Here is a 20,701-nt window from a genome sequence, read left to right on the forward strand (position 1 = left end):
AGGGCTTGCTTAAAATTCTTTGTTCTCTTTAGAAAAGTAAAATAATGGAGAGACTATATTGCTCCATTTCAAGGAAGAAAACAACAATGAAAAGCCAAATGGAACTGGAACACCAGATTATATAAATAATGGCAATTTTTACTCACAGTGTTCTGATCCAAATATTTATTTCCTAACTAATATAAAATTGATGCTTGCAAAGGTATTGGGTTAAAAGGGTTGGAAAATGAATTATTCTAGTTATCCACAGAAAACACCAGTGCAGCAATGCAAACTTCTTTGATTTGAATAAGAAATATATTACACATAATTTACTGAAAATGAAATCTAGTGTCATATAGAAAATGATACTTTGGAGAAACAGTCCCGGGAAGGAAGCTGATATATGTCTCTGCTGCAGATAGAATGGACCACCATTGATCCAGGTTCATCCAACAGATGAGGAGGCTTCAGCGCTGCAGCTCCAAAAGGGAAAGTTACCTATTGCTATTGACAGGAATTTCATTTGATTGTTTGTCAGACAGTCACCTGTATTCTTATAGCTCCTATATACTATCCAGGCTTCACAAGTTCAGGGTACATTTTCTAAACTATTCAGTTTGTCTGGACTCAAACCAAAGACCTACATGCAAAAGACTAAAAACAGAAGGAGGCTCTCCTCTAGTAGAAATTTATTTAGTGATCAGATGGAGAACTTGGCTTCAGGGGAAAAAAAGAGTTAGTTACCAGAAAGAGACAAGAAAGTCAGTCCTGGATAAAAGTAATTCTAATATTTGACATAAATAAAAATGTTATTAAAGATTTGTATATGAGTCAGGCCAACTTCTATGTAGATGAGAAATGTAATGAAATGAATCTAAGTCATTATAAATTTTGCTATTTACACAAAAGAGGAAAAAGAATGTTTCCTATTTTTGTGTTTGTATTTCCCTCCATATCTTGCATACTCATTAAAATGTAAGGGTTTCAAGTACCCATAGAAAAAAACATAAACGTGCAGAAAGAATGATTACCAGAAAGAAAAAAAATCAAAGTCCTATAATTGTATTTTATAATAATTCGGTCTAGTCTAAAGAGTCAAATCATGTTCTTTTTCCTCCCTACATAAAAGTTGCACTCATATTCATAACAACAGAACAAGAAAAGTACAGTTGCTCCAAAACACTGGACATTGTTTTCCAGAAACAATATAGCAACTACTCAGAAATGCTATGGAAAACATTAATCACATACTAACTTGCTATTTACATTCAAAGATAGTAGCCTTTAAAACTAGTTAAAAACAAAAGCCAAAAAAAAAAGTTTTTAGTCATTGGACAGCTATGCCTATAATACAGAACCTCTGTTCTTTGCTTTTCGTCCCGCATTTCTTTCCAGCTATATCTATATATATATATGCAGATATCTATCTGAGAGAGATATACCGAGATAGAACATGTCTGGATAGAGAGCCTGCAAATTTCATCTCAGCGATTATATTTGCAGTAGCCAAACCCCCACAGAGGAAAATGCTGAAATAACGCATTTTAATGAAGTGACTTTCCCCGTCCACGATCCACGTCGGCCTGACAGACCTAAGCACCTCAGTCAATACAAGCAGAGCTGATAAGAACAGGGCCCTCCCAGCGCCGCCAGGCTCAGGCGTCCCAGCCGTTGGACGGGGGTGATGTGCCTCAGCAACTCAGGTTTCCATCCCTGCCAAACCTGCCAGGCTGGGTCAGGCTATTAGTGCCAGCTATGGGGATGTGGATAGCTGTCACCTTTTGCGTGGACGCAGGGCTGGATGCGATCCCCTTTCAAATGGGTGGAAGCAGCTCCTGTTGATGTCAATGGGAGCCACTCAAAGCCCCCCAGGGAAGTAGTTGGCTCTGACAATGCGAGCACAGGGCAGGGAACCACAGATGCCCAGATTCAACCCAGCACTGCCGTCTACTTGCTGTGCGGGCTCTCGTTTTTTATTAGCCTCCGTAAAATCAGTAAGTAGCATCGTGCTTCTTCCACAGGACGACGACTAGATCAGTTAGTGCTGTCGGGCACTAGAGCACTTCTCATTCTTACACATGCAAGATGCTAGTCAGCAATACGCCCCGATTTCTTATTCGGAGCCAGGAAAATCCCATCCGAAAATGTGCCCCTTAATAGAGGAAAGACTATTTATTCTTTTATCTGTCAGCGCTCAGCTGTCCGGTGTTTATCATAACTTACCAAGAACAGTGCAAACTTGTAACAATTCACAGGAAAAAGAATGTACATACTGACAGGGTATAAATCCGTTCTTACATACAAGAATGGCACGAGCATTTACCCAGCATCTCTATCAAATATTGTAGAAAAGATTACACAAAAATATTTAAATATATGGATACAGATACATAGATATTACACTTGCATAAAATATGTATATTCAAAACCCTTTGGGCAGTTTCACAGTTAGCTGAAAATGTATGCTTTAGAAATATGAACGATTTCCTACATTTTTCTAGTTTAAGTAGGAGTGGGGAGGGGAAAGAAGCATCAGCCTTATTAATACTGAATGCTAAGTGCAGAAGTTTAGCTGTAGCTGTAGGGTTTTGAAGCAATTGATTTGACAGAACCTCCATGCATAAACCCTGTTTTAAAAATCCACATTTATTCCCTAGATTGCTTATTGTTTCATGAAAATGAAAACCTACGTGTCCTGCTTGTATCAGCTAGATCTCCTGAGATTGTTCAATTAAACCTCATAAGCTTACAATACCTCGAGATAGGATTGTGTATTGGGAGTACTCATGAACCTTATTGCAGTATTTCTGCGCGATAATAGGAATTCATAACTTCTGATATCTTGTATAATTTAATTTTAGAAATGTAAAACCTTAAATGACACCACAAGAAGCTCACAGTTCTGAGAAACTTAAAGTCAGTATGAAATTTTACTTATAGACCACATAATTTACATAGATTTACATAAATACAGAGATATTAAAATGTTAAATCAAAGCTAATTAACAGAGGGTAGAGTTTTATATCACAACATTTTAATTCTAGTTACATGTTTGCAACTACTTTTAGTGTCATGAGAATTATATAAATAATATATATACCTATATATCCAGAGTATATATAAAGATATATATATATATCTCCAATCCTTCTTTTTTCTTCAAAAATAGGGCAATTTTATAACTGCAATGAGATGTGACAAGCAGTACACTTCTGGGGAATTATTGCATGCCTTGAGTGCATAAGGCAGAAGGAAGAGTATCTGACTTCAGACACTAAAGAAGTGGAATCATCAACCAGAAATGCACTGGAGTGATTTGGAACATCTTATTGCTTTTATAAAACTTGAAATTATACACTGGTTTAAAAAAAGTGCATAAAATAAAGGGGAAAGTAATATCTCTCTATTTAGTGGAGATCAACGATCTGGAAGCTCCATTACTGCTCACTGAACACTTGTCATTGTCCTAAATCTATTCCCTGTGGTGCAATACTGTGCTGCAGTTGCATAAGGAGGTTAAATACAAAAGTTCATGCATCCTTTATTGGGGGAAACAAAACAAAGCCAATTTCCTTGCCCGGCTGGCAAGAAGAACCAGCCATCATTCCTATCAGATGGCAATGTGAAAAACCCCATTCATTAATAGGTATGTTTGCCACACTAACCTCAGCTGGTGGAGTAGCTCCTTGAGTTGGATGATACAGTACTTGCCTAAAATGCTGGAGGCACAGATCCAAACTCAACAGCAATTTCCCATTGGACCAGGCAGGACTGGAAAGGGATAAAACTAGGTAACAGAAGCACTGGCCTGAAACCCCTGCATATCAGCACTGTCAGAGGAGTACAGTGCACTTGTGTCACCCCGTTTCCTCATTTTAAATCAGTTAACAGCATTCACTTCCTGCTTAGGGCCCCATCCCACCATGCGTGCCTGGGATTTTTCCAGACTAACAGCCACGCCGGGATGCAGAGCAGAGCAGAGAGGGAACAACCGGGCACAGTCTCTTAAAAAATGGACTATTACTATGTGCTGCGATTAGTCTGAATGCCAAGAGAGAAGAAAAAAATCTCGAGATTACTTTTTCTTTGCTGTATTTCTTAGTATGTTAATATGCACAGTAGAGGGCTGCCTCTGCTATGATACAACACAAGGTGTTTCAAAGTTTGGATATGGCCACTCTGTTAAGGCACCTTCAAGTAATGGTCATTGATTTAATTGCTAAGCAAAGCCGCAGTTCCTGTACCTGACATTGCTCTCGATTCCTCCAACACACACACAGCAGCCTCTAGCAGCCACTCACGCTTGCAATCCACAGACAAAAACCTATGAGTGTTTCCCAAGGAGAAACTACACCAGCCACTTCTGAAATAAATATTTGTTAGGGTTTAAGAGCTGACATTTCACACAACTGTGTGGGTCGTTCCCAAAAAGAGGAAGGAGGGGAGAAAATTAAGTGCTGTCTGCTCCTACCTGCCTACTAGATTAGGAGAATTAAAAATATATATATATATATATATATGCGCCTAAAAAAGTAGAAGCCAGATCCGTACTGCTGCAGAATTCCTTGTTGGGAGGCAAAGCTGTAAACGCAGCACGTTCAGCGCAGGGTGCCCGGTGCAGAACTGGGCTTGCTTCAGCACCAGCAGGAGGTACAGGGACACCCTCCCTGGGAGGGGATGGGCAAGTTACTGCACATCACCTCCCAGTCACACAAAACAGTACTGGGTTTCAGGTTTCATATCATTTGGGGGGGGCGGGGTGGTGCACTTGAAAATGAGGGGGGCTGAGGGGAGAGGAGAGCTCAGGCGTCACTCTGCGCAGCCAGCCCGCTCCAGCCCCCGGACAGCGGGACGCTCAGTGCTGCGGATGGGGGGCACAGGGCTGCGGGGCCGGAGGACGCTTGCGGGTTACTTACGTCCAACTGGAGGTGGACATTTCTACACAAAATAATATCCAGTCCTTGAAAAGAGCAGGAGGGGTGGGAGAGGGGCATAGGTCCTGGCATGAAAGAAGAGACCACGGTGGGCTGTCGCCCAGCTCCAAGGGGACAGGGGTCCCACAGCACCTGCCAGACCTGCCTTTCCCTCCGCGCTGTTCACCCACGCCCCAATCCATGCCATGCGATGGTGACGCGGGGTGCAGGGAGAAGCCCAGGAGAGTGGGATCGTCCGAGTCCTTGGGGTAACTATGTCAAGGGAAAAAGGAGCCCCCACCCCTGGTCCTTTCCTCCAGAAGGATGACTTGATATTTGGTAGCTGCGTGCAGCTGCTTCTCCAGTAAAAAGACACATCTTTTCCTTGCACAGTCAATGAGAAACGCAGTGTGATCTGTCATGCGCTTGGATCGTGGTCTTGTTCGTTCGTTTGAATTAGCAGTGTTTTCTTCTTCTTCTTCAGGGACTACAATAATCACTTAGATATTTACAAACACCGACCAGTGCCTTCGCAAGGTCTCCCCAAACCATCATGACAAAACCACCGTCTGCAAGAGCCCCGTGCCAGCTGCGTCCAAACAAGCCCCTGCCGACTGGGAGCTCGAGGCTGCCGAGAGAGAGGGGCGCTGGATCTCCGAGTCCTGGGGGGGTCTTCCCAGCCGGCTGTCTCCTCCGTGGGGCACCTCTGCCTGCACCCCTGCCTGGGGGCGCTGGCTGCTGCCATTGCTGCCGCGGGCGCAGTGGTCCCGTTCGTACTCCTCCTGAGCCTTTTGCATCTTCCGCTTCTTCATTCTCCTCTTGTGGATGTGGAAGGTGGTGAGGGAGAGGAGGATCACGCAGAAGATGAGGGCGACCAGGACAATTAAAACCAGAGTGGAAGAGAAGGACTGGAAGAGCTGACCCACTTGCGTGATGCAGGTGCTGCTGGCGTTTAAGGTGGCAGAGGTCCTGTTCAGGAGGCACGGCGGCAGGGACAGCCTCAACTCCTTGGAGAGCTTGGCACTCATTGAGGAGGCTTCAGAAGACGAGGATCTCCCTCCCCTCTCTGAAGATGCCGAAATTTTGATCAGTGCCGGGCTGCTGGCGGCCGCTCGCTGGAGATGCCCCGGCTCAGCCTCGCGCTCGCTCCGGAGGGACGAGCAGCCTGCGAAGGAGCCGGACGGATCAGTGCCCGCAGGCCCCCTCCCCTGCACAGCCCCCCGCGCCCCCTCCCCAAAGCCCGGGCCGCCGCCACGGCCGCGGGCTCCGAGGCGCCCCCACTCCCGCCGCGGGGGGGGAGGAGGGAAGCGGCGCCCGCAGCAGCCCCGCACCGGCCGAGGGTCGCCGGCCGCTCGCCACAACTACTTGCGGCGGCGGGCGGGAAGGAGGGAGGGAGGGAGGGAGGGAGTCCCGCCGCCGCCCCCTCCTGAAGCCCAACGGCCGCCGCCGCCGCCGCCGGGCGCCCCTTACCTGCGCGGGCGGAGGCAGCGAGGGAGCGCCCAGGGCCGGGCGCGCGGGGCTGCGGCAGGCGCGGACTGAGCGGGCAGAGCCGGAGCCGCCGCCGCTTCGGGGAGCGCCGCTCGCAGCCTATAGCCGGCCCGGCCGGTGACGTCAGGCAGCCGCGGCCGGGCCCCGCTCGCCGCCCCGCGCCGCCCCGCGGCGGCAACGGCTACCGGGACCGGGGCGGGGGCGGGGCTGGGGGCGGCCCGGCCCGCGCGGGATCCGATACCGGCACCGCCGACCCCGCCGCCGCCTCCCCCGGCCCCGCCGCCGCGGGCTTCCGCCCCGTTCGCGCCCCCTCAGCACCTGCCTACACCGCTACCCCCGCAGCCCCGCCATCGCCCCTCCACACACCCGCTTCCCCAGACCCCCCCTCCCCTCACACCCTGCCCACCGCACACCCCTACACCGCTACCCCCGCAGCCCCGCCATCGCCCCTCCACACACCCGCTTCCCCAGACCCCCCCTCCCCTCACACCCTGCCCACCGCACACCCCTACACCGCTACCCCCGCAGCCCCACCATCGCCCCTCCACACACCCGCTTCCCCAGACCCCCCCTCCCCTCACACCCTGCCCACCGCACACCCCTACACCGCTACCCCCGCAGCCCCGCCATCGCCCCTCCACACACCCGCTTCCCCAGACCCCCCCTCCCCTCACACCCTACCCACCGCACACCCCTACACTCTTACACCCACAGCCCCACACCCCTCCCTGCATGCCCCCATCTTTCTCCACATCACTCCCCCCTCCCACTTCCGCACCCCCAGCTCACACCCCCATACTCATTGCCCTCCTACACACAGACCTGGCTGTACACACTCTCCCAAACTCATGGTGCTCCTCTGCCCCATCCTCTGCACCCACACCCCGTCCCCACGTCACCCTCCACACTGAGTCACCAAAGCGGCTCTGTAGCACACAGCCAAATTTGCGTGGCCCTGCCTAGTTGCTCACAGCTATCGAAGCACCTTAACGTCCACCTAGCATATATACCTGTTAGCACTCAGCGTTCACGCTGCCTTGCTGCCAAGCCCTTACTGCCAGACTCCTACATACAACTAGTCTCCAGAAGCGTCTGGAGTGCCCATCCCTCCCTATACCCAGTGCACAGCTCCATCCGTCATGAGGCAGATGTGAATTTTTAGAGGCTAAGAAGTCCCAAAGACTGTTATACCAAATTATGATAGATACCCCAAGCACATGGAATATTCGAAAAAAATTGCTTCATCAAGGCAAGATGTATTACAGGTATCTTTTTCAAGAGCAAGTGGGTATGAACTGCCCATTAATATATTTATGTTACAAACCAGAACACTTCTAAACATTGGAGAACTAAGGATTTGGAAAACAAAACAAAACAAAACAAAACCTTCCAGTGGAGAGATTGGTACAGAAACAATAATTACCTTTAGGATGGAGCTCTGCATGTTTCCAAAAGGGACAAAATGATGTGGGTGCATATGACAACAGGGGACAAGACGTGGTGGCTCAGGAGATTCCTTAGCCCTGCGCTGTGTCTTCTGGAAACTAATCACAGCCACTGGGAGTCCAAGCACTGTGAAGCCCTAACACGAGTAACAGGACTTTACGGAAAATAGACTGTGTCAGTCTTCTCCTGTTCAAGCTACCTGAAAAGTATAGAGGAAAATCTCTATAAGGGGAGCTGTGATGTGAGTTTAGAAAATCTTCCTTGAAGAACAAAGCACTGGTACATCTGTTAACCCAAAGAGCCAAGAACCTATCTCAGAGATGCGTAAAATCTAGTAAGGGATTCATTTAAGCAGTTTACTGTTTCCTGATAGATTTCTTCTATATTGCTTTTATCTCACATAAACTTACCACGATTTGTGAAATTTGGACAGTCGATATTGACTCTGTCATTGTTCCTGAAGAAGACTTAAACTTGAGGGGCTGAACTAAGCTCAACCCAAATAGGATAGCCACGGTCATTTTTGCAAGGGACTACAACTTAGCGTTTCCTCTAAAATGAGAGGAATGCAGCTTCCCATTTCTCCTTCCCCTCCCTGCCCGCTTATTGCCCAGTCTCTTTCCGTGCAGCCCTCTCAAGTGCAAAAAACAAAGTCCTTCCCATCGTTGCCCCAAATGCACCTCCCTACTGTGTGCACAGGCTGCCCTTCTTTGCACACGTGCACGCTCCCTCACTTGTACCAAGCACACCTCCATATGCTCACTGGCATTAATCTTGCTGCCTCCACAGCCTTTCCTTCCTCCCTACCTGTCTCTAAGGTGCACGTCTGAAGTCTGCATCAACTTACGCTCTTTGCTGGCTGCTTCCAGAGGCGAAAATGACAGCCACAGATTAAAGCAGCAGAGCAATATTCTGGCCAGTCCCCCTTTCCTCCAACTATGCTCTGCAAAGCAGCAGCTGGGGTGGGAGACAAGGCAGCCGCTAATCACGGCCTCTGCCACTGCAGAATACCTCTTATTTCACTGATAATCAGCCCTGTGCTGTAAACCAACAGCACTGAACTCCCTGATCTGGCTCTACGGGATAGTTCAGCCCAAATTGACAATGCTAACAAGGATGCCACTTAATCCCAAAGAAAGGCATGGGTGAACTGTGAAGCCGTAGAAGCTGATCTGAGACTATCATTCAGAAGTTACCAGGTAATTAAAAATAGATATTTTCAGAAAAAGCGTAAGAACGGCCTTTTGTTCAGAAAACTGAGAAAATTTGCCAGTTTTAATATAGATATAAAGGTATCTTATGATGTTAGCCCAGTTTATGGCAATAATGACCAAGCTGGGGATTGAATAAACTTGAAAGCCAAAGAGTTTACTAACTCAAGATGCAATTATGACAAAAGTTAATAAATAGGACTATTTAGTTATTACACTAAAGTACTTAATGATCACTTCATGTTTTAAATGTCAGAAGAGGCAACACAAAGGTACTGAAAGTTAAATTGCTTTAAATACATTTAAAATCTTTTGTGCATTTCTTTGTATATTTATATGAAAATTATTCTAAGCATAAGGTTTTTGCTAATCTATAGGGAATGAAAGAAAGGTCCAGGGAGTGGAGAAGGGCAGAAAGCACTGAGACTTCGTCTTCATGTTTAACTCTTTCCCTACCATCTCAGCCCAGCTTCTGTCTGCTTTCATGTACAGTTTGGGAATATTTCCGGCTCAGCTAAAAGAAATGAAAAGCAGAGATAGTTCTTGCTCTTGTTAGCAGCTAATTTTACAATTTTTAATGTGTGAACCAGTCAGAAGAGAAACATTACAGAGAAAAGGGGAAATAACTGTACTGTAATTATATATACCTTGGCATTCTGGTTCATACTGGCTGCCAGCCAACCAAGTATATGAATTCAAATACCCATGATCAAAATGCAGGGAGTTTCAGAAAGCAGAGGAAAAAATCTGTCTTGTTATGGACCAGTATTCCTTTGCTCTGATTATCTGATATAATTAGGTTTCAGTATAAAAATATAAAGAGTAATCCATTTCTAACATATAATGCGATCATGAAAAGACTTTCATTTATTTAGCATAAAAATAAAGGATATGATATCTTCTTGAGTGCCCTCTTTCAAGAATAAAATTGCTCATTAGTTACAGTGAGTTTCCCCATAGTATATGCAGTTTATGCCATTTATGGAGATTCAGTTTCCTGCTCGAGAAGGATTAGCCACTGTGCACTAGAGGATATTATACTTAAGGAATAGTTTTTATATTTTGCAACAATGTTTGTGCTCGTTACAACCTTGATAACTCCCAATTTTCTCTGGGTTTACACTGGTAAGAAACAAACTGCATTCATACTTACAAATCCCCCAAATGGATTTTCACAAGTGGATTTTAAAAAACTGTTAATTATAGAAGTTGTTATTCAGATGCTAATTCCACAACCCCTGTATTACATGGCCTCTTTTGACTGAGGAATAGACTACCAAGATAACCGGTACGGGCAAAGACTGCTCATGTAAGTAAAGGTTTGACAGTTCAGGCCCTTGGCTATATAATGACTCTTGAAAAAATTTATTGTGCCATCACTATTTAAATTTAGTAGTTGATTACTTATAGAATAATGCATGATCCCTCTTGCACCAAGATTGATGTCATCATTTGCCAGACAGACCAAGTACCTGATGAATGCCAATGACCCTCATCTTAATTTGCTGTCTCCCCATGGGATTAAGGCCATCTGTACAAAAGCCTTTTAGGTCCCAACAGACTCACTCCCTACTATAGGTGAAGCCCAGTGATTTAAGCATGATCGGAAAGCCTAGTACAATAAATAGAATGAAATTTAAAAGCAAAACGTAATAGATTTGTATTTCAGATGCACTGGTAGGTCAACTAATATCCTGCACATTGTAAATATGCATTTCGCAAAAATACTGTAAGTGTCCTTGAGAGATATTGGACTGGAAATGGTTTAACTACAGCTAAAGATGCTGCTTCCCACATTACTCAGCTGAAAAGCAGATATTCTTCTTTTTCGTCTTCTTTTTTAAATTCCCTTTTAGAAGAGGGATGTCTGGTTGATGTGGACTCACAATTACTTCATTCTCAAGAGATGATTCCTTATGAAGCTTAAGAACAATTTTACATATACAATTTCTATTCTTGCTTTAAAAAAATATTCTCTTCTTGTTCTGGTAGAGGAGAAATTTAACCATATGGGAAGGTGAGAAAAAAAATGGATGCATGTAATATATTCTGAGGAAGTTTACTAAGCTTTTGCTGAATTCAGCAGGGTGTTAAACGGCACTTGGAGTAGAATTTGGGTTCAGACTATATATTTTTTTAGAAAAAAATAGAAAACATTGAGCATACCTGAGGGAGAACACAATTCTTCAGTTTAATTATGACAACAGACTTCTAAAAGTGCAGCGTACATACATCTACTAAGGAGCAGCCTACCTGGGTAAAATTAATACAAAGAAAGGAAAGAAATGCAGGATTTGATCTGTAACAGCATCTTAAAAATAGTATATATTTTTTCATTAAACAGTACATCTCAGAAAGGTAGTATAAGATAATGACCTTTCACATTTCATCTTTTTGCTCTTCTTAATAGCTTACAAGAGTTTTCAGAGAATTCAGAGGTGCAGACTTTCGTTGTTTTTTTAAAATGGAGACTGTGGCTTGTGGTTGGCAAAATTTTAACTGACAGTAGCAGTGGATATCACTGAAAGAGAAAAAAAGTGTGTTATTTAGTTAAAGTGGGAAGAGATTTAAGCATAATGATCCATATTTAAATGCAATTTCATGTTAGCGGTCCCTTATCTGCTTCCCATAATACAGTTTGAATACTTTTTAGAGTACATAATTTGATATGTTATTCACTCCAGCTTTTAATACAGGAAAAAGCGCTCGTTGCGTCAGTGCCATTCGTGACAGGGTCAGCTCCAGCCACAGAGGACGGTGGTTTTGTACAGCCTCAAGGCTACATCTGTATCACACGCTCTAGAGCACTTTCCCATCACACCAGTGGGTTCTAAGCAGGAAGCTCCTCCAGGTGGAGTTTTGTCTGGATTAAAGAGAGAAAAGAGAGAAAAAAAACCACATGCCATAGATTATCCTGCAGACCAGGAAGCGAGTGGTCCTGGCAGATGGCTGCAGGATCCATCTGGCTAGTTAGACAAACTGGAACAGTAATAATGGGAGAGGTATGCACACCACTCAATAGTCTGACGGCTTTTCTCTCCACACAGGGTGCTGGAGGAAGAAGGACTTGAATTTGGGTCTTTCATCTCATCCTGCTCAGCAGTGTATCAGTTAGTCTGAGACAGGAGACTTTCTTGTTCATTCTGTGCACATCACAACCCTCCTGCTCCCCGCAACCTCTTGGCTCTGTTCCAGCGAGGAAATCTAAGAAAGGTGGAAAAGTGTAATGGATGACAAAGTCATTTACTTCCAGCTCTACCAGAAAAAATCCATGCTCAGTCAAATCCAGGCGCACTACACTGTTCATCAATGAAGTACATAGCTCAGATTTTGCCCAGGGCCTTTTATAATCCTTTTTCTTCAACTACTGTGTGAAGAAATAAGTTAGTAGTATTCATTATTAATATGCTCTGTTCTTATCTCCTGTGCCCTAAGCGTTCCAGAGATCCCTGGTTTCATCCCTACTTCTCAGTCTCGATAGAGTAAAAGAAATCCTGACACAAAGTGCTAGAAATATCTTTCTTCCATGTTGTTGCATAGTTTAAACCCATTGTGAACAATTCTACTTTAGACTTGTCTTTCACTCTACTTGGGGCTACGATGTTAATAAGTGACTGTCTTCTATATGATTCCTCTTACAGAATTTTTCATTCAATTTAGAAGGTCTGCTTAATCAGAATTTCTACTAGATTTGCACCACTTTGGCTTTTTTCTTCTAAAGGTGTTATTTCATAAATACAAAAAGATTCCTTTTAATTGTTTTTAGTTATTATTTTAATAATGTTGTAGGGAGGAGGGAAGGAATATTTATTTTCAAAGACAGTACCATCCCCAAACTTCTTAAGTCCAAAAATTCTGCATATTCATATCTTCTAAACTAAGATCAGAAAAAAAGATTTTTAAGGTCTTTTTCTGCAAGATTCGATACCCTGTAGGCAAATCCAAACCAGGACACAAGCACTTGCCTATAGGAAAGATTGCAGCTAAAGATGTCACTAATAGCCCCTTGGACTGGATCAAACAACCTGGCACCTTTCAGGCATTTCTTCCCCTCTTTCCCAAAAGCCCATATAGCAAATGGAACTCTCCTTGGCTGGAGAGGGGACCCCTCCCACGACAGGAGACTCTTCATCTTGCGACTGCTGATACGGTCGACTATTAGTGGAGAAAGAGCTCAAGGGTTTCACTTCGTTATTCCTGGCGTTTACCTGCCATCATGTAGGATGTGCTTGTGAATAATTCATTTGCGCAAAAATAAGTAACTTCTCTTGGAAGTGCTTATTTTCTCAGTGCTATCAACAAGAAAGCAGTTGTTTACTGTGTTTTCATTTTAAAGTTGGCTTGCTTCACCACAGAGTATATTTGTCTTTACTGGAGAACCATGTAACATCTTATTGCTGTACTCTTTGTTTTCCTCTCTCCATCACCTTCTGCTAAGTTTTGTTATACTCCTCACCATGTCATACCTGAAATTAGACTGAAAACAGTTTGGGAAAGGAACCAAATCATCTAATTTTTACCATGAGATGCTCTGAGAGAGCATAAAGCTCTCTCTAAAGTAAACAGCAACTGCAGCAGCAGTTGGAAATAAGGAGAAAATATCAGTGCAATAAACACTCAACAGGAATGACCAGTTTTATTGAAGCCTTCTAAGAACATAGTTGGATGCGGAAATGTCCTTGCATGACAGCAGAAGGCTTTTTAGCTATTTTGCACATACTCAAAAGAAATTATTGATACCATAACTTTTCTCTGCATATTTAGATAAGAAGTGCCTGTAGCGCATAGAACTGGGAGAAATCCTATGTATAGCCGTGCTTTTGTACTAGCTCTGTTTCCTATTTCTTCTGACCTTCATGGCTCAGAAATAAAAATTAGGTCTCCAAATCATTGCTTATTGGAGAAGATCAGGATACGATACAAATATTTTTCTTGCCTTGAGGGGCCTTGGGAGTGTAATTTAGCTAACCCATCTCTCACCATTTTTGTAGGTCATACTGGAATAACATCAATTCAGAAAAGAGAAGGTTGGAAAGCAAAGGGTAAGACTCAGGCTACAGAACAGGAATTAAGAGAATAGGCAAAAAGAAATACGAGAATGTGTTTTATAGAATAAAAAGAGCAGGTGGAACAAAGGAGATAGATACAGTGTAGAAGCGACCGTTGTAAATAGCTGTTATTCAGAGAGCAAAACAGAACAGTGAGAAGAGAGGTTACAAGAAATTTGACTTACATAACGAAAAATTATGCAACATAAAAACATCATCTGTCATTGCAATTACAGGCCTATACAGACCTAACGCTAAATGCAGTTTCAGCTGCTCTGGTTAGGGAGATATGTGATAATCCTTATGAGAGTGCACATTTAAAAATTCTGTAAGCTGTGACAGCATGAAAAAAAATGAGAAATGCTGTAGTAGTTTTATGTCACCTGCCACTTTCAGTGCTATGAAGTTCTTTCCAGCCTGTCATATTTACTCCACAAGTCTGAGAAAGAGTTGAACATTTACCACAAAGTATGTGTTAAAGATAGAAATACTACACATCATAAACTTCCAGGGACAGGCGCTAGGAGAACAAAGTGTCTTTCTAATGAGTGAAAATGTAGAAATGTGGATAAGATAGAATAAGAGGCTGCATTGCATTTAGTTTTTTCTAGAAAGAGGAAAAGAGAAAGAAAGAGGGAAAGCACGTGAGTGAGAAAGGAAAAGCAAGGAAGGAAGAAAGGAAGGAAGAAGAGAAGAGAAGAGAAGAGAAGGAAAAGATGGACAGACAAACTGAAGTTGAAAGGGAAAGGGAAAAGCAAAGGCAGAGGCAAAGGCAAAGGCAAAGGAGAGAGAGAGAGAGAAAAGGAGTTTACTGTAACTTCTCTAATAAAGCAGTTTGGAGACCTGGAGGTCTCGTTTATGAGCAAATAGATGGGTCATTAAAGAAGGATGAATTAAAGATCAGGCTGTAAAGTGCCGGGATGGCACAGAACAAATGTTGTGAATTGCAACCTTTCTAGTATAGAAAACTAATATGACAAATTGCATGACTGGAGTTTTTTTCTTTATGGTTGCAAAAGGTATAAAGATTGTGTATATGACTGCTATATTCACAACAGATAACAATAAGAAGTCACTTTGAAAATAATCTTGTGTGTTGAAACTTTTTTTTATTTTGCAATCAAAGCAAGTAGAAGGTAGGAAAGGGGTTTTAGTACATTTGTTTTGGAAATTATTTCTTTGGAAAGACAGACTTCTAACGACGTATGGCTTTCTACAATGATTCACTAAGAATAGAATTTTGTAACTGTAGGTAACCAAACCACTGGCCGAGGATATGATTTTTACAACCTAATTAAAGGAAATATGAAGGTTTATGGTATGGTACAGATACCCAGAAATGTGTTATTTAAAAGGAGAAGAGGAGGAGGAGAAAGAGAAGGAGAGGGAGAAGAAGAAGGAGAATTGAATATTTCTAAACACACAGGGAATATTACTACTTGACTTCACAGAGAGCAGTGAGTAGCTTCAGAGTCACAACTCTCAAAGTCTCATATGTGTGCTTGTATAGTGTTGATACATAAACACGAGATGCGGATTATTAATAAGGAAATTATTAGAAGGGAATTGCGACAACTGCAGCAAAGTATTAACTTTTAAAAAGCTTCATCCTATTCACAAGTTTAACATCTAGCAATCAGGAAAGTTTGGACCTTTTGAATCTAGCTGGGGCCAGATTCTTCAGCTGGCAGGAGGCTGGAAATGGGCCACTATACAAAAGTAAGAAGTGACTGAATTGCGCAGCTGGGATGGAAAATACTCTTAAAAGCAGGTTCTTACACTGGGCAACAGCAACCAGAGAATTTGGCGGGAGGATGAGGGCTACTGTTCATCGGAAAAGTAGGAAGCTCGTCAGTATGGTAACACTTCAGACAGGTACCAAATGCTTCTGCAGAACTGAGAACAGGCAAAATGACTGCCAAAGCAAACAAAGACTTTGGACTTTGATTCAGTAAAGGGTTGGGCTCCTGAACTTTTAGATACTGAACCCCCTGAATAGGATTCCGGAAGGCAGCATCAGTTACTAACACCCCTTGTACAATGACTAGGAAAACAAAGTGCCACTAAGGAACCAAAAAGACAAGCACGCTGTACTAGAGACTTGGCAGGAAATACTATTCTTCAGCCTTGCTGTTTAGGAATCCACTTTGAAAGTAAACTTGGATTCTGTTTCTTGTTCAAAAGACTGTTTATGTATTTTACATTAAACAGTCATTGGATGAAAAGTACAGAAATTGTCCGAGGGGGTCTGAAAATAAAACTGGGACACACTGCTTCTGCTTGAGTGCCCTACTTAAGAGAACACTGGCTGAGGAAAAAGAGGTAGGAGATAAGAAAGCAGTTTACAAGCTTATTAGCATCCGTACCCGGCTTACTGAGAAATGGGAGAAGTACGGTGTTCTGTGAAAAGAAGAGATTACTTGGAATCCCTTCCGGAGAGGATTCCTTTGAGTTTGGTCGTAACCAGGGACAAGGATACGGGCTCAGGCCTCCAGATTGCTTTGCTGTTAGCCTGCTTTGTGGCACAGTTTTGGCTTGTGCCTACTAGCACACTCACAAGCAACGTGTTAGCACAGTGCTGAGCCAGAGGCTGTTCCCAGCAGATGGTGTGGAGAAGGTGCTTTGGAGAGGAGGAGAAAGCAAGGGCTTGGCCACACAAAGCCGTTAGATGCTTTCTAGAATCAATCTAGCCTATTTATGGTAGCTATCCTTTGCAGGTAATGGCCTTGACTAGAGTCTTATGCGAACAGGGCGCCTTACAGAGTGTCTTTCGCGTGGTTGTATTGTCTTTTATGAGAGGATCATGCTTTCACTTCTCTGGGCATCTTCAGCTCCTCACAGGACTGTACCTTGAGTTCTTCTGAGTGTGCAGTCATGACAATATTTTTTCCTCTATTTCATATAATGTTTGATGACAGAGAAGCAAAGTAATGAGGTGCTGGTAACGGGATGCTTTGGACCTAAGTTACCTGTGTTTAAGCTAATGAAATGATTAGATTGCCTTCTGAGATTAAAATGGTCCTGGAAAAGGATAAAATTAGGTTAACTTTTTAGTGCAGGAAGGTGATACATTTATAACAACGTATTTCATCTGAACACATTTGTTCACGTGTCATATCATCCAAAAATTGTTCTGATTCAAAAAAAAAATCAGTTTGGCATATCATCCAAAAATTGTTCCGATTTAAAAAAAAGAATCAATTTGGCAAGCCACTTGAACCTAATTCAGTCAGCACTAACAACATTTTCACGTTTAAGAAAACCAAATTAATAACAGCTAAGGTACTGTCACTTAAAAGCCAGCTACTTTACCAAAGTACATTTCTCCATGGATTCCCATAATGATTTTTGCTACGACTAGAATAGGACACAACCTAAATACCTAAATATCTCGTTACTTGATAGGCTAAGCTTCCTTTGAGCTCTTCTAGTCTATTATGCAAATTATATCATATTAAACAAAATTTATTGCTACGTATTTAATTGGCAGATGAAAGCATCTCCTGCTGGTTACTTAAAGCCATGCCAACAGCTGAAAATTATTGGGGTATCAAGGGTATATAAACAAAAACCTGCAAATCAAAAGAAGCCTGCTTATTTGTTGTGATTTTACACAGAACACAGTTTGTATCACTTCAACCCACAGGCAACAATCATGTTAGTGAGTAATTACAGAGAGGGACAGAGTCAAGACTACAATAGTCTATTCCCAACTCACCTACTGACTCACCGTCTGATTTTACTCATTTACTACCTATAAGATGGAAAAAGTGATAACGATAATGACAGAGATAATACTACCTACATAACAGAAGTGCCAAAAGTCTTAATGTTTGGAGAGAGCTTTGAGACAGAGCTGCTATATAAACACAAAGTATGATTAACAAGGGACTACAGGCTTGCACAATTTGCACATTCTTTGTGCTTTTAAAATTAAGAGAGGCAAACTCTGTACACCTGTGAGACTGTAACTCTTCCGTTTTGTGTGTTTATTTGGGGAATCATTATTTCACAGTTGCCATTACAGTATACCGGACCCAGGCTTATAAAAAGACCTGATTCGCCTGTCATTAACCTGTGAAACTTTTAAGACGGTTCAAAAATATCTTGTCAGTGACTACTGGCTACGGCTTGTCTTGTTTTATTCTTGTCTTTGTAGATGCATGTAACAATGCATTTAAGTGAAAGGTGAGAGAACATGAGCATGTGAACAAGGAGAAGAGGTTCGGTGCTTTAATGAAAGCTGAATTCCTAAGGCACAGGTGAACTTGGAGATTTTCTTTTGTTATAAATCTGTCCTGCCAAACTCTTTGAAAATGGTCAAACATAGCCCAACCATCATTTTCCTGACCAGCTCAGATGTCGAGTCCAAGCAAAAAGATTTTTCTGTTGCCTGTTGAAAGCCCTTGAAAATAAAGAATCACATTAGCGTAGGAACCTAGTAAAGATATGAATAAGATTCTTTCGCAGGGCTAATTCTCCATTGCTGAAAGGCAAATGAAGCAGTAGTTTTGCAAAGGTAATATAAGCAACCAGAATTAGAACAATGACAAAAAAAGCAAAAGTACAGTTTAGAGAGCTTTGGAGACTACAGCACAATATTGCTCCACAGAAGAGGTCAGTAATATTACAAAGGCACAAAGATAGCTTTATTTCAGACAATCGATCAGCTTCATTTTTTAATTAGATGAAATCAATTAAAAAAGAACAGTCTGCAAGTAATTTTTGTGTGGAAACCAATGTTTGGTGTAGAGGAAGAGCAAAAATATCTTCTATTAATAGTTTGTTTTGAAGGAAAAAATTAGACAGAACTAGATTTATGAAAAACTAGTAGACTACAGGAGCATGAAAAGTGAAGTGATATTAAAAGTATTTGCATGAGCAAGCATTATTCTGAAAGGTTTTCCAGTGCATGACATTGCAAATCCTTTTCTATTTCCTCAAAAACATGACAAAGTTTCTACACACATTACATTTCAGACCACTATGAAATGGAAAGAATTGTAAGTCAAGACCCTAAGAAAATTGCTTGATTCATCTATCTAGGTACTTTTCGTTATTATTATTTAGGTTACAGTGTTGAAAGTCCCCACCGAGGCAACATCAGGGTCCCGTACAACACTCACACTGAGACATTGAAAAGGGATCATATTCTAAACGAACACATTTGAAGTAAAGAAGCAGGGAGGTAGAGCAATTTAATTAAGGTCACAGAAAAGGTCTGTGTCTAGAACAAGAGCAGACCCTCTATTCCAGCGTCTGTGATGTAAATAAGGGGAATAAAGACAACACTTGCAGCATAAATCAGCTATAAAACTGTCAAAAGTTTGGGACCAATTTAGTTGCCCTGCCTTGTTAGCTCTTATTGCTGGTCTCCAGCTACTAAGGTCACTAGAGTGGCATCCTCCTAACCTCACAGGAGGGAGGTTGCCGGGCAGAGTATTCCCCACAAAGGTACGTCTTCATGCTGTTATTTTATATTTCAGAGCGAGAGGCCAACTAGTAGCTGACAACAAATGAAAATATATGGTGCCAAATACAGTTTGAGGGAAAGAAGAAATCCTGAAACCTAAGTACTTTGCTTTAACTCTACAATTTCATGCCCACTTTGTCCTCTTCCCAAGGCTTTAAAATCTCTTCATCACTTGGGAAATTTACCTTTGCACTTCAAAGAAGTTCCTTGACTCTAAGGTGCATCTTTAGCTGATAAGGGGACCAGGTGCCAGCAGCGTGCTCAGTGGAACTCCCTGCTACAAGATTTCATTTCGTTACACAGAGTTCAAAAAAACTCACATCAGTATAGAAATGAACATACATTGATCACTGGAGCTAACCTTTTCTAAAAAATGGAATAAATTCAAATGCTTCAGGTCATAAAATGTTTTTGAATAGCAAAGACTAGGAAGAAATGTCTTTTTAGGAAAAATTATTCTATAGCTGCCTGTTTTGGTCTTTCCTGAACATTCTTGCAAACTGCGCAGCACCAGTCGTAGCGACAGACTGGGTATTGTATGGATGAGCAGTGTTTTTCAGTCTTAATTGAGCAGAAAGTACTGCATGTGTCTGATTTGTTAGTGTCATTACTGGGGAGCAGGAATCTGGGAGAGTTTTCTGAGGACAGCAAATGGAATAAAGCCAACAAGAACTGATATAAAGCATGAAAAAAAAACATGAAAAAACATGAAAAAGCAAAGCTTCTGCTGCATGAAAGGGAGAGCAATACCGGATGCTGTCCAAAACAAAAAGTTTGGCAGAATTTTTGCCTATGGATTAGTGAGGATTGTGAGGACTCATGAGGACCACTGACCCTGGTGTTGAGTAGCAATTCACTTGTCCATACCTGAGAGAAAACTTCATGCTGCTATGAAACTTCCCCCTCAATAGCACTTTATCCCTTTTGGTAGCTGGGTATTTTTTGTAACGACAAAGAAATCATTCCTTTGCTTCCTGAGACAATTCAGAAACAGAGAGCAGGGTTGCAATGAAGGCTACAGTCCCCACTCTTAAGCCATATCATATGTTTACTATACCGATCTTCACATTGCTCTTCTCAGCTCAGAAAACAGCGTATTTCCTTTTTTCAGTCTTACGTTTCCATGGCCTTCCTTGTCT

At 42.5% G+C, this 20,701-nt stretch overlaps 1 protein-coding gene across 1 annotated transcript; it reads right to left on the reverse strand.

The window, feature by feature from the left end:
- Positions 1–2,899: 2,899 nt before the first annotated feature.
- On the reverse strand, positions 2,900–6,450 carry C1H11orf87 (chromosome 1 C11orf87 homolog). The gene is made up of 2 exons (XM_068930309.1): positions 6,367–6,450; positions 2,900–6,061 (listed from the first exon to the last, which is right to left on the reverse strand). The coding sequence occupies exon 2, from the start codon at positions 5,922–5,924 to the stop codon at positions 5,448–5,450; it is 477 nt and encodes a 158-aa protein (XP_068786410.1). The 5' UTR covers positions 5,925–6,061; positions 6,367–6,450; the 3' UTR covers positions 2,900–5,447.
- Positions 6,451–20,701: the final 14,251 nt, after the last annotated feature.

Source organism: Struthio camelus, chromosome 1, assembly GCF_040807025.1.
Source record: "Struthio camelus isolate bStrCam1 chromosome 1, bStrCam1.hap1, whole genome shotgun sequence".
NCBI classification, from domain to species: domain Eukaryota; kingdom Metazoa; phylum Chordata; class Aves; order Struthioniformes; family Struthionidae; genus Struthio; species Struthio camelus.

Bases quoted from the DNA above. Each gene is read 5' to 3' on its own strand.
- C1H11orf87 (XM_068930309.1), bottom strand. From the start codon at position 5,924: ATGAGTGCCAAGCTCTCCAAGGAGTTGAGGCTGTCCCTGCCGCCGTGC.